The sequence below is a fragment of the Geospiza fortis genome, unplaced genomic scaffold, assembly GCF_000277835.1.
Source record: "Geospiza fortis unplaced genomic scaffold, GeoFor_1.0 scaffold637, whole genome shotgun sequence".
Classification (NCBI taxonomy): Eukaryota; Metazoa; Chordata; class Aves; order Passeriformes; family Thraupidae; genus Geospiza; species Geospiza fortis.
The window spans coordinates 100,192-123,785 of NW_005054515.1; the positions used below are offsets into that span (position 1 = coordinate 100,192).

Sequence of the window (23,594 nt, forward strand, 5' to 3'; positions counted from 1 at the left end):
GAAGGAGCTGTAAAGCCCAGTTCAACCCAACCCCCTGCTATAGGCAGGGACCCCTTCCACTATCCCAGGTTGCTCCAAGCCCTGTCTAGCCTGGCCTTGAACACCTCCAGGGATGAAGCAGCCCTGGAAGCTGCTGGAAGCAGCCCTGGAAGATGCTTTTCTGGGCAACCTGTTCCTTGCTCAATACACTCCTGGCATCCAGTGCTTTCCAGCTTGGGAAATCCAAGGACTGAAATGTTGTCTCTGGACTGGGCTGGGTGGCAGCTGTGGCAATATCCCCTTGCCTTGGTCAGTGCTAGTGATTCCTAGAAGAAGAGTGATGAGAAAATCCAGGGCAAAGCTGTGCTGGGAAAGAAATGTGAGGATTGCATCATTGTAGCAGGAGCTGGAAGAGCAAATGCAGATTTTTGTCTGCCTGATGAACATGGTTTTCATCCCAAGTTTGCATGGTCCAGAGTGGGAAATAGGGTGATGGTGGGTTCAGGGTGGCAGCAGGGATTGCTGAGGAGCATGGGTGCAGGGCAGAAGTTGTTCCAGCCCAGGGATGAAGGCAGCAAGCACAGAGAGAGGCTGGAAAGGACAGCAGGAGAGACTGGAAGCATGCTTGTTTTTTCAGTGCTATCTGTAATGCCTGAAACAAAATTTAAGAGGTGAAGGGGAGGGGAAAGAACATTATCTGAAGAAACAAAGGACTTGAACCTGATGGCACTAACAGCAGAGTCAGAATAAGCATCCACCCAGGCCACAGACACTGAGCCCTGCAGGTTAAGAGGATAATGTACAAGCTGAGTTGTTGAACAGAGTTTAAATTAACATTAATCTTCTGGCAATCAGTCTTTGCCCCTGCTCAGAGCTGCTTTGGAGGAGTGTGTGGCAGCCTCTGATGGTCACCTTCCAGCACAGTGCCTGATTGGGGGTAAGGAGACACTGATTCCCTTCCCTCCGTGCGCTCCCTTTGCTCCTGCCCTTAGCGAAGGGCTGGGGGCTTTGGGGTCACTTCTGAGCACCCAGGGGACAAGGCTCCAGCAAGAAAAGCAGGAGAAGCTGGTGGCAGTGCCTGCTGCTGTGGCCTTGGCTGCTGGAGGAAGGTCAGGCTTGGAAAAGAGCCTGGTGGGATGTGATGGGCCTCTGTCCTGGTGGGATGTGATGGAGTGAAAGGGAGCTGATCATGGAATAGTTCAGGTGGGAAGGAGCATTTAAAGACCATTTAGTCCAACCCCCTGCCATGGGAAAGGAAACCTTCCACTATCCCAGGATGTTCCAAGCCCCATCCAGCCTGGCCTTGGACGCTTCCAGGGATCCAGGGGCAGCCACAGCTCCTCTGGGCAATCTCACCACCCTGTCAGCCAGGAATTTCTTCCGAATACATGCTCTAACCCTGCCTTCTTTCTGTTTAAAGCCATTTTCCCTTGTCCTGTCCCTCCATCCCTTGTCCCAAGTCCGTCTCCAGCTCTCTTGGAGCCCCTTCAGGGACTGGAAGGGGCTCTGAGGTCTCCCAGAGCCTCCTCTTCAGCTGTGTAAAAACATCAGCACTGTGGGTGTGAGAGAGGCTGCTGGCACCCACCCCTGGGTCTGACCATGCTGAGGCACTTTAGGCTGTGTCTGCATTAGGAAGGAATTTACATTTTGAAGTAGATGTTGAACAGCATTGCTGCATTTTCACTCAAAATGTGATGAAAACTAAATTGGTGTTTGCTTCATTTGAAAGGGCTGATGCTGCAATGAAATGCATATTGTATTTCAGCTTAGAGGGTGGTGCAGTGGACAATAATTCCAGCAGGTAGCTTGAAAAAGAGATGATTACCTGCACTATTCAGAAATCCTGTCCCAGCTACAACCACGAGAGACTTAATGCTGCTGAATAATTCTGTTTTTCTGATCGAAATCCTTTCTCTCCCCTCCCTTGCCCCTTCTTTTTTTCAAGGACCAAGACAAAAACAAGCCTCTGTCTACTCTGGCCAACCTGGCAGTCATCATCACAGACGTGCAGGACATGGACCCCATCTTCATCAACCTGCCCTACAGCACCAACATCTACGAGAACTCGCCTCCGGTAAGGGCAGTGCTCCTTGGGGTTTCCTTCTGAAACAGCACAATTCCAGCCAGATCCAAAACATTCAGCCCCTTTTTACAACAGTCAGCCTGAGCACAGGGGTTCAGGAAACCTGGACCCCAAATAAATTATTTTCTTGAGGGTTTTTTCTTAAATTCTGCGGAGGCTTTTTGTTGTTGGGAGCAGACAGTCGCCCCGTCTCCTCCCCACGGTCTATCTGCATGCCATTTCCAATAGAGGACTTGAAGGAAAAATCTAAACGTTCCTGAAATGAGGCAGTTTTGAAAATGCCAGAATCATCAGCCATTTCAGCACTTTGAGTCTTTTCCCCCAGGTTTTGCCAAATTGGTCCAATCATTTTAGTTCTTCTGAAACTCGGTTTGTCAGCAAACTCGCTGTTTGTGGAAAAACGTCTCCCAGCCCCTGAATACAGCAGGGATGAGGTTGTTTATTTTCCCCCACAGATGTCAGGGAGCGTGGAGGGCAGCTTGGGCTTCGGGAGCTGTTTCTTGAGGGAATCTCATCTGGGACTTTCAATGAGAAATTTGTCTCTTTTATTTTTGGTACTTTCCAGTCAGGATTAAAAGTACACTCTGAAATGCAGTAGAGCCCTTGCAATCCACCCAGGGAATGGAGACCATTTTGGAGACCCACCAAGGGCTTTAATCCAAGCACCAGCCCTCCTCCACAGCATCCACAGCTGTGCATCCCATCACTTTGTCCACAGGGAAACATTTTGGTGTGTGGAAGGGAAAACCCGCCTTAAAATCACACCACGTGTGCACCCCATAGCTTGTATGGTGCTCTGGATCCCAAATGCCTGGTGGCTCTGTTCAGAGGGAGAGAGAACTCCAGTGTGCTTCAATTTATGCCTTTTTATTCACTTTGGGGCAGAAGTGGACATGGAGAGTGCTGGATCAATAGGGCTGAGTTGTACTGTCCCAAATCCCGTGGTGACACAGCACACTACCAGAGGTGGCCAGAAAAACCAGCTCGTTCATGAATTATTCACAAAGTAAAAGTTTTGTTGGTATTAAGGAATATCTCTGGGATGGACAGAGTGAGCTGCAGGGAAATAAAACCCCACAAATTAGATCACACTTAACTAGGAGGAAAAAAAAAGCTTTAAATGAATTTAGAGGAATGAAAGTGCCGTAAGTATTAAAAATCATAGACTGCATCACCTCCATGGAGTGATCTGGTATCCAGGAAAGGGAATGTCTTCCAAATAATCATATATATTAAGGCTGAAGGATCCCTTTGTGTCAATACACCAGCATGAACCACAGTTATTCCTGGAACACTCACTGTTTGCAGTCAGGGAAGCAGCAAATTGCCACTGTGCAACGTGACACAGGAAAAGGAGGAAGGAATTCCCACCAGGTTTAGAGATTTTAATTTCTCTTGGCCACGTGCAACATCTCCAAAGGCACTGAGGTATCTGGGATGGATAGGTGCCACCAGAGGCATGGTGAAGAGGAAGATTGCTGGAGGTGGGGACTGCTTTGAGTGGTGTCACCCTCTGGTTTGGACCCAGATTCCCAGTTTTCCTGGGAGAAATTCCACTGCTGAAACAAGGGTGTGATTTGCTTTGGCAAGCCTGGTGTTTAACACAGAGTCATTTGGTTGGAAAAGACTTCAAAGTTCATCAAGACCAGCCATTAATTACGTGCCCTTTTTGTCTCCCAGTGTAGATGTTCTCATCAGCTCTACCCTACTCCCTGAGTGGAGCCGGGTGTAGAGTGAATGTCTTGGTTATCAAAATGATCACCACCAGTTTGGGTGGGGAGTCTGGGCTTGGCCAGCTCCCACCCAAAAGCAGGCTTGCAGGTCAAACCAAGAGGCTGTGGTGCATTTTTGGGTGATGTTTACCCTGACATGTGACTCAGCAGGTCAAAATGTGCTCAAGGCATCTCATCCCAGCCCTAAATCCACGGAGCCACTGCTCCCTGTCTCTCTTCTCTCTTTTTATCTGTGGTGCACAGCATGTCTGTGCTCCCCTATCAATGTATCAGGCAAGAATACCTCATCTAAAGTGTATACATTACCTAATAAAATCCTTCTTATTTGGGATTATTGCATCAAATTTTAATTTCCTCACTCGAGTAACAGCATGTCAGCCAGCCCGTCAGCGGAGAGCCGATAGAAGGTGAAAAGAGTGGATAAACTGCAGCAAATTACCACAAACAGATCTCTATCAGCCCTTTGACTGGAATTGACTGGAATTAAGAAGTGAGAAATGGGATTTTTTTTTGCCGTGGCAGCTTTCTGAAGCGCTCACCCCCCTCCCCTCCTCCTGCTGCAACGCTGGGCTGCGCTTCGCCTTTCAAGTCCCTAATCCTGTAAGAGAAGAAGAAGAAAAAGGGGTGGAGGGGCCTGAGAGGGGAGAGGAGTGCAGTTGTAGTTCTTATTTCTCTCAGGCCGGGATCTGGGAGCATAATTGAGAAGCACTTTGGGCAGGTGCTTTTTGTGACACTGAGAAGAAAGCAATTTCTTATCGGGCAGAGGAAGAGGACGCAGCAGGGAGAGGCTCTGCTGTCCCTCGAGGTGTTGTATCTTCTTTCTTGATGTTGTTTATCATCCCAGCATGGCTCAGGCATCTCTCCCAGGGCACCCAAGTGTGCCTGCAGCTGTGGCAGAGCTCTGAGGCGTGTTTTTCATCCTCAGGAGGGTTTTTGGGTGTCTGTCCTGGCAGCAGCTGGAGGTTGGGTGGTGTGGTTGGTGTCCTGGAAAGGAAGGGTTGTGCAAGCATTGCCACAGGCTGCCTGGGTAGTCATGGAATCACCATCCCTGCAGGGATTTAAAAGACGTGTGGATGTGGCACTTGGGGACATGAGTTAGTGGTGGCCTTGGCAATGCTGGAGGAATGACTGGATTGGATGATCTCAGAAGGCTTTTCCAACCTGAATGGTTCTGGGATTCCCTGTCCTCCAGACAGGCTGGTAGGGGCTGGAGGAATGGCTGGTCTGGGTGATCTCAGAAGGCATTTCCAACCTGAATGGTTCTGGGATTCCCTGTCCTCCAGACAGGCTGGTAGGGGCTGGAGGAATGGCTGGTCTGGATGATCTCAGAAGGCTTTTCCAACCTGAATTATTCTGGGATTCTGTGTTCTGCAAACATGCAGATAGGGGCTGGAGGAATGTCTGGATTGGGTGATCTCAGAAGGCTTTTCCAACCTGAATTATTCTGTGATTCTGTGTTCTCCAAACATGCTGGTAGGGGCTGGAGGAATGGCTGGGCTGGATGATTTCAGAAGGCTTTTCCAACCTGAATGGTTCTGGCATTCCCTGTCCTCCAGACAGGCTGGTAGGGGGTGGAGGAGAGGGGCCATTTCCCCTTGCAGAGCTGCTGTGACGAGCCCCTGCTTTTCTGCACCCCAGCTTCTGCACCTCAGGCAGCACTGCAGCTTCCCTTTGTGGGTGCAGGAGGAGGATTGCACTCTCCAGGAGACAAGCTGAGGGCTGTGAACGGGTGCTTCATCCCACAGGGAGCCACGTGAGGCCAAGAGTGAGGCCAAACCCCACTGGCACACAGCCCCAAGACCAGCACTTGTATTCCCTCATAGTACAATGGTACAGATAACATGTCAAACATCATTAAAACAGTTTTAATTCTTCAGCACCATCCCCCTCCTCCTCAGAAACTCCTTGAGTTGAAGAAATAATGTAGAATCAGTGCTGGTTTTGCCCTAGAGTCTCAATAGCTCAGAGTTAATTCTTTCTTACAATATTTCCAGCCCATCAGTGTGAACACTTTATTAAAAGCTCAGGGTTTTATTAAAAAAGGATTGATTTACCCCTGCCCCTCTTCAAAAACCCTCTGATTTTGTTTGGATAATGTGCCATTCTTTATTTTCTTTGCCTTTTTTTAAGCATAGGCTTTCCCAGATTATTACTTTTCTAAACCTTCTTCCTCCTCTCCCAGAGGGGAAGAGTTATTCTGTTCTCTCTGTACCCACCAGCCACTGCTGTCTGCAGTGGGCGGGCGAGCTGTGACTTGTTTTAAAAGCAAACTCAGGGATATTTGGGAGTTTCTAAGAGCTCCAGGCTCTTGCCACAGGTTGTGCCATGTGCCACTTCTTCGCCCCCTTTCCTGGGAGCTTCAAGGCTGCTCCCAAACGCTGTGGTTGCTCAGGAAGGGAATGTCCATCCCCAAGAGGCGGCATCTGCCAGACTTGTGGGCACCTGGATGGAAACCAGGTGGGATGTGAAGGATCTTGCTGTGGTTCCAGGAGTGGCATCCATGGGTGGTAGGGAAGCCAGCACCACTCCAAGATGTGTTTCTTGGACACTGGTGAAACGTGGCTCATCCCCAGGAGGTGCTTGTGGAGCAGAAGGCTGCAAGGAGAACGGGGGGGAGCCCCAACGCCAAAACCCAGCAGCAGGATATCATCATCATCATCATCATCATCATCATCACGGGCCTGCCGAGGGCAGAGGGCGAACCTCAGCGTGGTCCCTCACAGCCCTCATTCCTGTGATCAAATCTCTGGATAATTTCTTTCCCGTGGGCAGCTCTATGGCTGAGATATCCGAGTGGATTCGCTCTCCACCCCTCCCAAACTTCCCCTGCTGCCACATCCCCGCTCACCCTTTTATCTCTGCCTCCAGCCCTTCCCCCTGGCTCCTCCAGGAGGGGCCTCTCCCGCAGACAAAGCGGCCCATTGCTATTCCCCAGCCGTGGCAGGGCCCTGCCTTCCCTCTGCAGGAGGCAATTCCCATTCCGTGCCGCTCCCGAGCCGTGTGACAGGTGACAAGGGAGCTGTCACACGGCCCCGGTGCCTGCTCCCACCGCCCCTCCCGCTGGGCCAGGCACGGGAGGGGCTCCTACCTGCCCCGTGGGCTCGGGAGATTAAAGATTGAATTTGATTCTGCCGAATGTGAGGGTAATGCATAATACAGTACAGAATATATAATAACACATAAAATATAATATATAGTGTATAATATAATTTATATACATATATAGAGAGTATATAGCTATACATAGAATGAGTATATATATACATACAGTACAGTATATAGACAGTATATATATATACAGTATAATACTATTATATTGTATAATATATAATTATATATTATATATAATTATAATATATAGACTGTATAATCTAATACCATTTATATACATATATAGAGTATATAGATATATAGAGAGTGTGTATATATATACATATAGTACATTACAGTATATATACAGTATATGTATACAGTATAATACTATTATGCTGTATAATATATAATTATATATTGTATATAATTATAATATATAGACTGTATAATCTAATACTATTTATATACATATATATAGAGTATATAGATATATATAGAATGTGTATATATATACATGCAGTACAGTCTATATACAGTATATATATACATTATAATACTATTATACTGTGTAATATATAATTATATATTATATATAATTCTAATATATAGACTTTCTAATCTAATACTATTTATATACATATATATAGAGTATATCAATATATAGAGTGTGTATATATATACATACAGTACATTACAGTATATATACAGTATATGTATACAGTATAATACTATTATGCTGTATAATATATAATTATATATTATCTATAATTATAATATATAGATTGTGTAATATAATACTATTTATATACATATATAGTGAGTATATATATGTACATACAGTACAGTATATAGACAGTATATATATACAGTATAATACTATTATACTGTATAATTATTTATTATAGAGTATACTATTATACTGTATAATATATAATTATATATGATATATAATTATACTGTATAATAATATAATACTATTAATATGCATAGAGAGAATATAGATATATAGTGTGTATATATATATATATAACTATATATAGAGAGAGAGTGTATAGTATAAAGTATAATACATTATAAATTATACATTATAATTTTGCATTGTAATTTTACATTATAATTTATGCAAAACTATGCTGGGACAGGGCACCCTGAAATGCATCACCACACCCTGAAACACATCACCCTTTTTCTTCCCCTCCACTTTGCCCTGCCCTCCTTCCCACATCCCCTGTTCTGCTTTCCCACCTGCTCCTTCCCCACTCTGGCAGTGGTTTTCTCTCTCTCTGTGCTCTTGGGAAAGCACAGTTATTGTCAGTAATTTAGAGGCTCTCTGGGTGGCTGCTGAGCCTCAGCAGCCGAGTGCTGCTCAGAGGCCAGTGACCTGGGATTTATGGCTAATGCTCTCGGTTAATAACATGGATTTACTTAAGGAGTCTGTTGGAATGCCCTCGGAGATCAGGGAACAGGCAGCCTGCCTGGCCCTCAGAGCCTTCTTTATGGCCAGCAGCGGCATCCAGCCCCCAGGGACAGGGATGTGGAAGTCCTGTGAGTCCCTTCTTTCCACCAGTGATGTTTCAGCTTTCCCTCTGGCCTTCAAATGATGGATTGCGGGGCAAGCACGAGGCTGCCGACCCGCTCTGCTCCCTCGTTAGATATGCAAACGCCTCTGCTGACATTTCCTTTGAGGGGAAAGAAAAAAAATAATAAAAACTTTGCTGCTTTCCCCACTGTTAATAAGCCAATGAAAACAAGAACAGCTGAGTTGTAAATTTTTTCACACTACATTAATTACGGGCATGTGCATGTGTTGGTATTCACAGGGGCTCACTGCACTGCGGCGGGGGAAGTTGACTTATGGAGCAGGATATTTTTATTTCAGGAGCTAAACAAGAATTTTGGATCCCTCTTATGTTGTTCTTGTCAGTTTTGGGGGATTCTTGGATCTTTCTGCTGGGCTATAGGAACAGTGCAGGATGGAGGATGAGGTGGGTGAGCTGGCAGCTGCAGAAGCTCCTGCCCGTGGGTTCTCAGCATCTGTCCAGCCCTCCTTCTCCTCCTCAAGGGTTTCAATTAAAATCTCTTCAGCTCACTCAGTTGTGCAGCTGGATGCTGATGGTCAGTGTCAGCAGCCCTTATTGCCTGGGGTGCCTCATCTGAGGAACACAGCGGGAGAAGAGGCCAGGTTGAAATTGGGAAGCCAATGGCAGATCAAACTCAAGGTGGTGGTGAAAGGGAATTGATTCCTGGTTGTGATGCCCTCAGCATTCCCAGCTACATCCTGGGGTGGGTTAGCAGAGTGGATCAACACTTGCACCAGAGTGATGAGTACTGAGCCTGAGCTGCTTCGAGGGCAGGCAGTGGGATTTTCCATGACCTGCCATGTGCTAGGACAGATTGTCCCTCAGCAGCTGGCCCAGGGTGAGAGGTGCAGGTCATTGTGGCAGCCCCAGCAGTGCTGTGACACCTCTGTCCCCTGTCCCTCCCCAGGGCACCACCGTGAGGATGATCACGGCCGTAGACCAGGACAAAGGACGTCCCCGGGGCATCGGCTACACCATTGTGTCTGGTGAGTCCTGGGGGCATGGAGGGGACAGCAGGGATGGAGGGATGGATAATGGATGGATGGATGGATGGATGAATGGATGGATGGATGGATGGATGGATGGATAGATGGATGGATGATGGATGGATGATGGATGGATAATAGATGGATGGATGATGGATGGATGGACAGATGGATGGACAGATGGATAATGGAGGGATGGATGGATGGATGGATGGATGGATGGATGGATGGATGGATGGATGGATGGATGGATGGAGGGGATAACCCTGCAATAAGTCTTTGTACATCCCATCCCTGCGAAATCATGGAGTAGAATAGATAAAATGATTTAGACTGATTTAAAGATGTTTGTTCCAACCCCCCTGCCATGGGTAGGGACACCTTCCACTAGACCAGGTAGCTCCAAGCAAATTTTTCACATTGAAATGATGAGCCACAAACAGCTTGGCTTCACACAGCCCCATAGAGGGGATGTTTTGTTCCAGGAAGGAATGGGACTGAGTATGGACTGAACAGCTCCTGGTGGTTTCTGTGGTATTTCCCAAAAGTTTCCGAAGATGTGATGCAAGGACTGGGCCTGTGAGGGTGCAGAGCTAGAGGAGGAAGCTTAAGTAAAGTGGTGGTGGCTTTGTGCCTTCTGACAGGATTGAGCCTGTCTTTGCAGTCTGGCTCTGAAGCCTGGGAACCCTTCCTGGTGTGGATGAGTGGATCACTGCTGGGCAATGCTTGGCCCCTTTGGCTCCATAGCCTGAGGATCCCTTCTGATGGCAGCAGGGGCAGGGGCAGGGCAGGCTGGGAAGGTGTTTCCAGATAAAACCACCTGCCTTGTGGGAAGGCCAGTTTTGGGGGGCTTGGGCCTGCTTCATTTAAGATGCCTTGAGTTCAGCAATCTCTGCCATAGCCCAGCTGACTTTGATGCTCCCAGGGCTGCACTCAGATGCTGCTTTGGTGAGGACAGACAGACTGCTTGGGGTGACCCAGGAGCGAGGCACCAGCTTGGTGGGTGTGGGTTGTAACCCTCTTCCTGGCATCATTTTTTGGGTTGGTTTTTTTTTTTTCCAGCAAGAAACAGGGGCAGTGCCTCCCCTCCCCGCTGTGCCACATGCTCCAGGTGCTGTCCCCACATGCAGGAATAATTTCCCAGTTTCTTTTCCTTAAAGCCCAGCCATTTCAAACCCTCTTTTAATCAGCCTCAAGGGTCAAGGTGATTTCACCCTGACTTTCAAGTCCACTGATCCTGACTGCAAGTATCCAGCCTTTGAAGATGCGAGGATTATTTATTCCCTCTAATTCCCTCTGCAATTTATTCAAGAGATTGTCCCAGATTGTGGGTATCAGCTGGCCAAGGTGCAGCAGGGACTCTCTTCTGGCTGATACAGGTTCTTTTTCACTGGAGACTGGACTGAAACATCAATCTGATTTTGCAGAGGTTGCTGAATTATGGTGAGGATGGTAAAATAGCTGTCAGCCTGGCCATCCTGGATGGGCAGTGGGATGGTGGAGGGAGGATCAGGGTTCTCTGGGATCCAGGTGGAACATGGAGAGAGCTGCAAGGAGATCACTGCACACAGCCTTGCATCTGCTTGTGTGTGCCAAGAGCTTAACCCTTGCCTGCAGTCCTGCCTGGTGAGGGCAGCTCTCCTACCAGAGAATCCAGCTGAACAGATCAAAAGAGCGATTAAACTACTTTGCACTGTTATTTTTTTTCCCCCAAACATGAGAATTACAAAGTGTTTTCCTAACTGGCCAGGAATCTTTCTCCTGTCATCAGCAGGGTCTTATGGAGAAGGGGTTGGATGGGAAAGATCAGATTCTGTGGACAGAGCTGATGTTGCTTTCTGATGTGTGAGAGTCCAGACACAGGACTGGTATCTAATGTGCTTCCAAAATCCTGCTCAGCCAAGGCAAGCCATTTCCTTTTTGGCAGGCAGGTAAAGCCTAATTAATTTCTCATTATCCTCAATCACTATGGTAAAGGTCAGCGAGCAGATTTTTGCGCCTGAGCTGGAAAATTTTTATGGCAATTTTGCAGGAAAAAAAAAAGAAGAAAAAAAAAAAGCCTAACATATGGGAACGGGGAAGCAAATTAAATTAGAAACCAACCGTAAGCAAAAGTGAAAGTGGCTGGTAGAAGTAGTAATTAAACCTGGCTCTTCAGCTCCCTTCCAGGAGGGGAGGTGGCAATGATGCTGCTCCCATTCCCCTGCAGGGATGCATGATGCCTTTTCCCAGCTCTCAGAGTTTTTTGGGCACAGGGTTAGCATGTGGCTGGTCTGCTTTTGCCTTTTGGGCTGGTATATCCGGCAGTAGAGAGCTGAGAAGCCGCCTGGCAGTTCATCATACCTTTGGTGTTAATGCCTAAAGCATCGGTGCGATTTGGAGGTGGGGTTTAAAAATTAATTTGGAATTGCTGCTGTCCCGTTCAGCTCCATCCCTCAGGCAGCCACGTCTGGGGATGTACTGCAGCAGCTCTTATTTATACAGCTATCTCCAGCACAAGGTCCTCCCGTGACAGGAACACAATAAAACTAAAAGATTAACCATAACCACATAAAATAAGACTTGAGATCTAGCTTTATGCCGCCAGCTTACAAAGCTGTTAAGGCTGAGATGATGGAGGAGCGCTGGTGTAGCTGTGCCATGGCTTTGGCTGCTTGTCCTGCCTGTGCTGGGAATCATTTCCATATCTAATAGGAAAAAGCCATTCAGTTGTTTCTGCCCCTTCCTTCCCCTCAGAGTGTTTTAACTCCAGGAAAATGAACTTTTTCACTTCACACCTTACCAGGACCGGGCTCACTGCCCAATAGAAAAAGAAACCCAAATTGAGACCTCACAATTCAAGCCCCTTGTGCCAACAGGCTGGTCAGTGCCAGGGCTCCCATTGCTCCAGAGGGTGTTCCTGCTGCTTCTCCTGTGGCCAGAGCCCTGTGTTAGCCCTCCCTCCCTCCCTGGCTGCAGTGACAGGTTGGAGACGCTCAGCCACTGAGGTCAGGACTCTGTTTGAAGGACAGATAATTAATCCAGCAAAGTAATCCACAGCTCCTTTTTGGCAGATTTATGGAGATAGCCTCTGTGCTGGGGACTCTGCCTCATCATCTTTCATTTCCCAGGCAAAGCCAGTGACTTGTTGTATAACACGACCTGTTCTAGATAAGGCTTTTCATTTAGGGGAGCTCTCCGGGCTAACAGAGATTGATTTTCCCGGCGGGAATCGGGAGGGCCCTGGCAGTTTTGGGCAGGATCAGCCCTGCAGACGGCAGTGTGTTTTCACATTTGCTGCCTCTGCACACTGCCTGGGGCACGGGGAATCCTCTGGCTCTTTAAGGGAAGGATTTTCAGCGTGAGTTAAACAGCAATTTAATTAATAAGTGGGAGGAGACTTCAGCCCGCGAACTCTTCTTAGGAAAACGTATTGACTCACGTGTTGCTTGCTAGCAGTAAACTTTGGGCTTCATTTATTTCCAGGAGACTTGGAGTCTCCTGGCAGGAGGGTGTGAAGGTGATCTGTGCTGCTTGGGCAGGCACTGAGGGGTTAACCCAGGGGACAGGGTCCCACATGTCAGTCTCTCCCTGCCTGACACATTTCAGGTACGGTGATGGATGGGCAGTGGGAGATTGCACAAGGGCAATCTATACGTCCTTCCTGGGGCTTGGAAAGTCCTTCAGGGGAGAGGAGAGGGAGCTTTCAGTCAGAGATGGTCCTTAGGGCTATTCACAAACCCTCAGGGTGGGGTTCTTCCCCCCACCCCCCCCAAGTGGATTGTTTTATGAGACTGATGCAGTTTCTAGCAAAGCCTCTCTTCCTTAAGCTGGTGCACCCCGAGGGAAACATGAATTAAAAATCATCATTTGCACAATGCAACAGAAGTGTGAGTTACAAAAGTCTGAGGGAAGCTGAAAATAATTGTTCTCCATCTTCTGGATTTCCTGCTAAGGAATAAAATGTCATAGATATATTTTTTATATATATAATATGTATATATGAGTAATTAATTAGTGCAGTAGGACTCTTAGAACATGTGTGCTTTTAACAGAGCCCACTGCCTTCTTTATGAAAGTGCAGCATGAATCCTTGAGGAAAGGTCAAGTGGCCAAAGAGGTCTCCAAGCCCTCAGCTGCTGACATCCCCCTCCGTAGCTTGACCTGACTTAATAAAGAAGGCAGAGCAAAGCACTTCCCTAAAACCCTTAAACCGGATATTGGGGGAGCACCCTTGGAAGGGGGGACCTGCTCGTTTTGCTGTTCCCTACCTCGCTCCAGTTTTTCCCACATTCTCCTCGCTCGGTGAACTGACGGGGTGTTGAAGCCCTCATAAATTCCAGCTGCTGGGAGGGCCTTCCTGTGTGATTTAAAGGCAGCCATCACAGCAGAACATTTCGGTAGGAGGACACGCTGATGGGTGGAAAAGTGCCTGGCGCCGAGTTATCCATCAAAAGCTGTTTGTTCCCACCCTGCCAATGCAAGGGGATGAGACAGCACAAAGCAAAGATGGTGGCTGCGGTCACAGCCCCTCTTCCCTTGGCTCAGTTGCCCCCCATCTTCCTGCAGGCTGTTTTTTGTCATCGTGTTGGCATCTAGCTTTGGCTCCCTGGCAATCCAGGAGTCGTTGGAAAGAGATATGATTGGGATAATGGTTTGCGTGGCAGGTGGTCCCCCAGCAAACGGCCCGCTGTAATTAAAACTATACATTCCCTTTTATGTGGAAACAGGAAACAAAAGCACCTTTTCTGCTTAATCTCTGGGACTTCCTGTTCAGCTTCTTGGGATTTAGTGTGTGTTCAAGGTTGAGCAAGCTGGTCTAGTGGAAGGTGTTTGGAATGAGATGATCTCTGAGGTCCTTTCCAACCCAAATCCGTCTGGGATTCAATGTTCACCACCAGGGGAGAACAATGAACCTGGACCACCTCTGTTCATGTCGTGGCTAGCAAAAACAACTGGTTCTGAGGTGGTTTAATGGAGGAATTCTGGTTCTGAGGTGGTTTTCCATGGAGGACTTTCAGAAAGCTGTGGATCCTGGAAATGTGGGGTTTATGTCAAAAAGCCCATTTGAGATGATGTAGGGGAACAATGGTTGTGGTCCAAGACTCAGAATCCTTTTGTGTGTGGAATTACACTCAGAGCAGAAACTCTGCATGTTCTGTTCTCCTCTCTGGTACTCGGCCACAACTCCCAGGAAATCTGGGAGGGGAATTGCACCTTGGGTGATAAATACCTCCTTTTATTTCCTTGTACTGTACATTCCGTTCTAAAAAAGGGAACTGTGCGAGCATTTGGTGTGAGCTCCTTTTGTGGCTCTGCAAGATCACAAGTTCTGCTAGAATGGACAAATCTTCGGGGAAAGATACTAAAAGGGCCTGTTTGCAGAGCAGGCATGTGAGAAGCAGTGCTGGCACACAGCTTTGGGCTCAGATCCGTTATCCCAGAGAGCTGCATCTCCGCAGAAGAGCAGCAAACCAAGAGGAGGAGGGCACACTGTTTTTATACAGCATCTCGATTTGTAACAACAAGCTCAGGTTGTAACAACCAGTTTTCCTTTGGAAATTACTTGTTGCCTTTGAATTTAAGCACGGGGCAAGGTCCCTGCCCTGGCAGTGCTTCCCTGCCAGCAGCCTGGGGGCAGAAGCTCAAGGTGAAGAGCAGCGAGGTGCTCACGGCAGCTGATGGACTATTTATCTGCTAATAACTGTGTCTGTTGCTGACTCCATGAACCACGTCCAACAGCATCTATTTCTGTGCCCGAGGAGCCCTGACGGAGCACATTTTGATTAATAAATTATCCGGAGCAAGGTGTGTGATGGGTTCCCCTTTCACATCTCGTGAAAGTCACCCGCTCCAAGTTCAGCCCCAGCTCCCAACGTGAGCAGCCCTTCCTGCAGAGGAGGTGGGGAAATCATCCTGCCCTGGGAAAGCCCTGACTGACAGGTGGCTCTTCACTAGAGCAGGGCAGTAGCTGCACCTCTCCCTTGAAAGGTGCTCAAGGCTAACGGGGTAGGGAGGAAGGAGGAGATATTGATAGTGTGGTTTTTTCCCTCTTTTTTTCCCTTTTTTTTCCCCACCCCCTCCTCCTTTCTCTGGGTTTGAGCCAGTACTTTTAACAGCCTTTTTAAACTGAGAGCTTGGCTGAGGGCAATTAAACATTATGGCTCTCATCTATAAAACCCCTCGTTATAGCAGTGTTTCTCCAAAATGATGCCTATGCCACCATCCGTTCCTCAATGAGCTTGGAAAAACACTCTGAATGGGCTCCTGTGATCCATCCCAGTGCTCCCAGCCCAGCATCCCCTCAGTGCCTGCCTTCCCAGGCTCCTGTCTGGCTGCAGGGTATGCAGGAGCTGCTGCTGCCCCTGTACCTGCACACAGGATGAGAAACTTCTCCTTCTTCTTGACCAGTGTCATAACAAAAAGCTGGGTTTACAGGTCCTGAGCAAGCCTCTTCTTTGCCAGGTGGGATCAACAAGTCTGCCAGAAGTGGATTCATGCTGCAGTCCCAAAGTTCTCAATTTTTTCTCGTTGTCATTCTCCCCTTTCCCTCTGTTTTTCTGATATTTAAAACATTTCTTGCCTTGATTTCCTTCTCTCTGCCCCCCCCTTTTGCTGTTCAGCCTTTCCTTTCCCATCCTTTAATTTCTGCCACATTCCTGCGTGTACCTCTGGTCTCTCCAGAGAGAGGAAAGATAAAACAGGCTAATTTCTCCCCACCTTATTTTATTTTCCCCCTTGTTCTCTGGAGAGTGAAGGCACATGAAGATGATCAGAGAGATTTTGACAAGGAAAACATCTCGGGAAATGGGCATTGTTCAGCAGTGTGAGTGCTTCAGCAGGGATCACTGGTCAGAGCTATTGGAGACATTTCTTCCTCTAAATTTGCTAATTTGCAAAGCCAGGAATTCTCTGCTAGTAGAAAGGAAGCCCCAGTGGGCATAGGGTGAATGTTGGGGAGGATGAGCTAGAGAACAGCCTCTGATTTGCAGCCTGGGAGGCCTTTGGGCCCCCAGTTTAGTTGCCCGTCCTTCAAAAAGCACCATGGTCAAATGTGAAATGCATGACCCCTTTTTAGGACACGTAACACAGCACTGTGTTTAGTCAAATTCCTCCCCTATTGACCTAATTCCACCAAATTCCATTGTTTCTGCATTTTATTACACTTCATATCAGGGGGAGGTGACCCTGAGGAACAAACTTTACCATGGCAACCTGGTGTCCTGGAGCATTTAAATGCCTGGCAGCACAGTCCCATCCATCTCCTGTCCTTCAAAGCTGGGAGCAGAAGAAGCGTCCTTCAAAGCTGGGAGCAGAAGAAGCTTCCCAAGGAGTCAGCCATAAATTACAGCAGGAAAGGGGGAAGTCAGGATGGAAAGAGGGGAATTGCCCGAGGGAGGAGACTGGAGATCTTCATGTTCAGCAGCAAAAGATCAGGGAAAAAACCCACAAGGCCATTGCTAATATTTTAAGTAGCCTGGTGAGCTCATTAAGCTGGCGAGCGGCCAGTGGGGCATTGGGGATGGAGAGAAGAGAGAAGCAAGGACAGGAATGGGAGGAATTCTGTCCAGGAGGAAGATGGAATGGCTCAGTAATGGGGAGAAAGGTGTCAGGGCACGTTAGGGCTCTGGGAGAGAGAGGAGAGGCCAGGTGGCTCCTGGGGTGGGAGGGAGGGGATGGCCAGACCTGGAGGCTTTGGCCATCCTGAGGATGTAACCCCACATTCCTCTTCACAGAGAAAAGCAAGGCACAATTCTTCCCAAGAATACTTCTGGGTTTCACATTCTCTGAACCTCAGAGAAAGGAAAAACACAATTCTTATCACTTGCTGTGCCTGTGTTTGTGCAAAAGTAGAATGCGACGTGGAGATGGTTTATCCAAAGTGAGGATGTTTTGTTTCCTTGGCCTATCAGGGCCAAGAGTGTGTGTGTGGACTGTTGGGTGACAGTCACAGGATTCAGAGCAGCGTGAGCAGGGTTGAGTGCTTGGCAGGTTCAGTTTTAGATGTATAGAATAATATAGTATAATAAAGTAATTAACTAGCCTTCTGATATCAATGGAGTCCTCCTCACCATTCCTCCTTCGTCAGGGCCCTCGCAGCTTTGCTGTACAAGGAAGGAGCAGCTGTGATCCAACAGGGGTTGGAAGGGAGCAAGGTGGATGCTGAGTGATGGGAAACAACTTTCTGTGGCAGCAGATCTGTCTTGCAGCTCCCTTCCAGGGAAATGACAAATGCTGTGTGTGTTTCCTTCGTGCTGAGATGTATTGAGAAGACAGGATTTATTTTTTACTTCCTTTTGACTGGGATGACTGGAATTTACCTGCAGGGTTTCCTGGCTCCTGTCTGTGTCTGTTCCAGGGGTTTCTGCATGCCTCAGGGTGCTGAGGGGAGCTGTGTGGGTGACCATATGCCTGGATATATAACCTCCCTGCTCATCACTAATTCAGCAGCCTGCTCTGCTTTTGTGTCAGGCTGGGGTCAGGTGTCCCAGGCTCCACACACCAACTGCTGGCTTTTGTCTGGCTCACAGGCAGAGCACCTGGAGCTGCCACAGCACATTCCCAAGCAGGACATTGTCCTTTTGGTGTCTGCTGGCCATGACACTCGAGCATTATCGTTGGTCAGGGTCTATGCACAAATCACAAACAGGACGGGGCTGCTGGGAACGTGCCTTGAGCTGTTTTATTTTCCAGCATCAGCCTCATTAAATGGTTAAGAGAATGGGAAGATGCCAGCAGCTCCCATCCCAGGCAGTAGACAAAGAACTCAATGTTACAACTCACTTTATAAGTTTTTTGACCAATCACACAAAGCAAAAGCACATTGACAGTAGTTCTATCTAATTATTATAAGCACACGTACCTTTTTTTTTACCTTTGGTTAAAACAATGCTTGCTTATTTCAAATAAAAGACCTGCTTTTAAGCCTTAAAACACAATGCACAGAGCTCCATTATTAAGCTTAAAACTTCTTAATATCTTTCTAGATAAACTTTTCTGCAGCTTAGGGAGTTATTCTAGACAAGCATTAATACACAGACCATTGTTCTATTTGTCCTTACTTTTCTACTTTTTACATAATTTTTCTGCTGACCAATCTCATGGCTGCTGCTTAGCTCTAATCACAGTTCTGCTGTGTCTGAGGCCTGCCTTTTGCAGCTTTCCCAAAACCCTCTGATTTTATGGATTCCCACAGAGCATGTTGTCTTCATCCCCTCTGGGTGTCCGATTCCAGAGGAGAATTCAAGCTGGGATGGGATGGGATGGGATGGGATGGGATGGGATGGGATGGGATGGGATGGGATGGGATGGGATGCTCAGTGGCATCCTGGCTGCTTGCCTGCACGCAGGGACAGACACAGGGACCAAATTTGGCTCCAGCAGAGGAAAACCAGGCAGCTGCACAGGGTCAATGCATATGGCAAGAGCATTAAAGCAGGGCAAGTGCCACACGATTTTGCTGATACTTTCACTGGCTTCTAATACATCCAGCTAAGAAATTCCTGAGCTGTGTGAGGCTTCTCTATTACTTGATAGAATTTTTTTCTTTCTTTAAGCTCTGCAGCCTCTCCTTGAGTACATGTGGACTTGTATCCCCCTCAGCACCCTCTGGCAAGCTAAACCACCACCTGTTTGTGGAGAATTCTTCATGGGCTTGGTCCATCTGTGCCTCCCTGTGATTATCCTGGGCTGATGTCCTTTAACCCCTGGATTTTAGGAGGGAGGCCATGCCCACCTCAGGAACACAGTACCCTGCAAATGCAGGTGGTCATTCAGAGGGGAGCAGCTGGATTTGGTCCTGCTTTCAGCTTTGCTGTTGCAGATTTTAATAACTAAAACCCTTTGAAATTCTTCAGCTGCCTCCAGCACTGGCAGCTTTTGGCTGTGGAAGGAGAGCCCCATTTTGAGCCCTGAGCTGGGACAGGTGAGAGGAGGAGGGCAGTGTTACAGCCATGAGATTTCAAAGCACTTTGGAATGGTGTGCCAGGTTCCTAGAGCCCACAGCTTGCAGCTTGTGTCCTCTTGCTCCCCTTCCTGTTGCCTCCAGCACTTTTTTGTGCCAGCTGCTTGTGCTCACATTCCTGTTATTTTTCTCAGGTAACACCAACAGCATCTTTGCACTGGACTACATCAGTGGAGCCTTAACCCTGAATGGGCCCCTGGACAGGGAAAATCCTTTCTACAGCTCTGGATTTGTCCTCACAGTGAAGGTGAGACTGCTCCAGCTGGGAAGCATATGGACAGAGCAGGATGGGGAGGACATCCTGCTGGGGACAGCCATTTCCAGATAATGCTGCAAATCTGGGGGATGTTGTTCTCTTGGGCATCCAGAGCCATGATGTGCTGACCAACACAGTCTGTCACTATAGGACATGAAATAACACCACACACGCACACACTGATGCTCTCAAGGTGGAAAAGGGAAGTTTATTTTCCGACCCCAACATTTACAGATTTCCAAAAGTGACAGTGGATTGGAGGGTGAAAGTGCCACCTCTCCAATGACACTGGACAAACCAACAGTCCATCAAATTTCTCCTCCTCCATAAAAGAATGTAAAACAGTAAGTTATTTACAGAAAGTGTGTGAGAAAGTTCGTCACAAGAATGTAAACATCAGAAGGCTTAGAAAATCCTAAAAAATCAGGGCAACAACAGTCCCCTTGTCTGGTGGCCCAAAACATGATGTGTGAGGGCATTTTTGCCTTCCTGCCTACTGGCAGCATGCAGATACCCCAGGCTTGCATATGGCACCAGACACATACCCAGGCACCTGAATTGTGCCTACTTTTGCCTGTTTTCCCTCTTTCTCCCCACCAAAGCCCTGGATAAACACGACATTTTGTCCTGTCAGCAGGCAGTGGTGTAACAGGGCATCATCTGTGCCTTCCTGGCACGGGGAGGGAGTGATGCTGGAAGTTGCCTTGTCAAGAAAAGGCACTGGAGCGTGGCTTTCCAGCCCCACCAGCCCCACCTGAGAGTGACTCCCTGGCTCTGCTCACAGCCCTGTAATTAAAATCAATACCAAGCTGGGCAGCTGGTTGGAAACACATTTAGAAGTATGGATTCTGCTGGGCCAGGGTGGGGAAAAATCAGCAGCGTAGGAAGGGTCATTGATTGGGAGGGAGGCAGCCAGCACATTGCCTTCTTGTTCTGGCAAGTGTGATGCCTCCTTGGAGAGGGGCAGAGGCACAAAAAATCACCCCTCTAGGTCCCAGACACAGTTCACACTGTGGAGCTTTGTGTGTGAGGAGGAGATCCTCACCCGCCCCTGGTATCGTTTCGTTCAGGCTTTTATAATTTCAAAAATCAAGAGAGGGTGGGTTGTCTGGTTTTAATAGGGACAAAAATATCTGTTTAATCTTGGAAAGGTTTGTGAGCCTGAAAACTTGCCCGTTTTCCTGCCTGCATGACAATGGAGTTCCAGCCACGTTCTGTTGCTCTGACAGATTTCCATGTCCTCTCCCCACAAACTTCGCATCCTCCCGCAAATGCCAGCTCTGTGCATCCCGCATCCCCAGGACCCAAAATGTTCCCTGCTGCTCTCATCCTGGAGCACACAGTGAAAATACAGCTGGATTGCTCCTCGCTGGGATCAGCCTGTTCTGCTGCTGTGTGCAGAAGCGGTGAATAGCAATGAGCCGTGTGGGTCGTGAGAGCGTTGCTTTTCCATGCCCACAGCAAAGCAAGATTATCCAAAGGACAAGAGGAGGGACTCGCCTTGAAAAGGCTGTTTCATGAGTCCTGCTTCTCTGGCATTAAAATCTGCAGTCTCTTTTTGGGAAGGCAGAATTAAAGTCCTTCTTGAGACAGAGGTGTGATGTGGACTCATGACTCAGCTCTGTATTTAGACACATGTTGCCAAACCTATTTTAAGGTCCAAGTCTTCTTTTCCTCTGGTGCCCTAGTTTTCCATCCCTATGTTTTTCAGCAAATTGAGTGGTTCACTGTCAGCTCCCAGTCCCACATCAAGGATGGCAGAGGAGAGAGCAGGAGTGCTCTTTGCCCCTTCTTTTGTGGTCTGTCCCCTACATCTCACAAGGAACGTTTTTTTGTTTGAATGTTTGTGGCAGGGAAATCTCCTACTTGTTCTTGTGTGACTCCAAGTCCTGCCAACCTGTTGCAGGAGAACTTGGCCACAGCCATCCTAAGGGAAACGTTAAACCCCTGGGAAGGTTTTTGTGAGACTAAAGCATGAGTGATGGGAAAGCTGGGCCAACATCTCTGTGTGTTAATGGAACGATGGCAGAGCCACTTGGAAAATCCTTCCGTGGCAAAGTGGAGGATGAGAAAGCTGCAAGAGTGTCCACTGTGCACACTTTCCTTATATTCATTCCTTCTGGAGAACAAAGGCTGCCCTGTTTTCTGTTTCCTTGCAGGGGACAGAGCTGAACGACGACCGCACGCCCTCCAACGCCAGCATCACCACCACCTTCAACATCCTGGTCATCGACGTCAACGACAACGCGCCCGAGTTCAACAGCTCCGAGTACAGCGTGTCCATCCCAGAGCTGGCCCAGGTGGGCTTTGCCCTTCCCCTCTTCATCCAGGTGCAGGACAAGGATGAGGTGAGGTTTCCTCTCCCTCCTTTGCGGGGTAGCACTGGTTGGGTTTTGGGGTGGGCAGGGGAGAAGTCACTGCATGGTTCTGTCCCAACACCCCCTTTTCCAGCTCTCACTGCTGCCATTGCTCTGTTTGCTGTGTACCCCCAGTCCAATTTCCCCCTCTAGTGTGCAGGCACTAATGCAGTCAGGATTGCAGGGCCCCTGAGAGCCAGAAAATAGGATTGTCTGGGAGGCTGATCCCTGGCTGCTTCTGAAGGCTCTTGTCAGGCACTGCTTTGCCAGTCTGGTTCAGCAAAGGAGGAGTTTTCCTTCTGGGCTCCTAGGGGGGACCTGCCAGGGACAGGGAAGGCAGGAGCCCCAAGCTAAGTCAGGGAGGATGTAGGAGATGCCCCTCAGAGTGGGGAGGACTGGGATGCCAGTTCATCACTGCAAACAAGGCAGGAGCTTTGGAGGCTCGTTCCTCCCACGTGTCAGCGGAGCTCCTGTTCGTCACGCGCCGATCCGTGCCGTGTTTGGGATTGCAGCCTCTGTTCCAGCCTTGGGCTCCCAGCCTTCAATTACTCTGATTATTTGACTTGTGCACTTCACGTCTGGCTGCTCCTGTGTGCTGGTCCCCCCCCAGCCCCGCCACGCTGCCTGCTCCAAAGCAGTGCTGACACCTCATGGTGAGCTGGCCAAAACCGCTGGGAAAGGCTCTGCCCGCAGGCTCCTGCTGTTCCTCTTCGGGCTGAGCAGGAGATGAGGGCAGAGGGTTTGTCAGAATAAATGCCATCATAAATGGGTTGGGTTGGAAGGGACCTGAAAAATCAGCTCGTTCCAACCCCCCTGCCACAGGCAGGGACAGCTTCCACTAGAGCAGGTGGCTCAGAGCTCCATCCAGCATCACCAGGATGTTTACCTGATGCTTCAGGTAATGGGAAACAAAACATCCCCACCCCCAACCCCCAAATCCTCGTGGGTCAGTTAAAATGTGCACCTTTAAGTTGCCTTTTCTGGCTGAGAAGATGGACTTGCTATTCCCCAGCCCTGGGTGGAGCTCACCCCGTCTCGTCAAGCCACCCAGAAATCCCATTTTTTTCCATCTGAAGTGATTATGACACAGGACTAATAACTTACTGGTGACATGATGTCACCACGCAGGAGTTATGAGTTCAGCCTGAAGAGGTGCAGATGAGCTATTAAGCAGATAAAGAGACTGTTTTTTCTTGAAAATGTCAATTGCTAATAAAGAAGATATGGATATGACAGATGCTTAGGATAGTTTCTGAATAGAGCTGCTGTCGTGCTTGCTGAGAGATGTCAGCAGATCCATTCTTGAAGGGCATTGTAACACTTCTGTTTGTGCCACCAGGATGAAGGATCTGTCATTATTTCTGGTTAAAAGCTCATTTTACTGGAGTGACTCCCATTCAAGAATTCACTTTTCAGCCTTGCTAATTTTAAAATGGGAGAATAAAAAATAGCCTCGCCTTCCCCATCGCAGCAGCAAAAAATACACGCTGTTCTTTTGATGTATTTCTTTAACTTCCTGAGATTTCCCCAAAAGAATTAGCTGAGATTTTCAAAACTGCTGAGAGAGGATCTCTCGTGCTAAGG

General features: G+C 48.1%; 1 protein-coding gene across 1 annotated transcript in view; it reads left to right on the top strand.

Moving 5' to 3' along the window:
• The window catches only part of LOC102034033 (cadherin-23), a 122,153-nt gene that overhangs the window by 1,888 nt on the left and 96,671 nt on the right, over window positions 1-23,594 (top strand). The window contains 4 exon segments of the mRNA XM_031063589.1: window positions 1,925-2,053; window positions 9,376-9,454; window positions 19,532-19,644; window positions 21,813-22,001. Of these exon segments, the coding sequence (XP_030919449.1) occupies window positions 1,994-2,053; window positions 9,376-9,454; window positions 19,532-19,644; window positions 21,813-22,001 (441 nt within the window). The 5' untranslated portion in view covers window positions 1,925-1,993.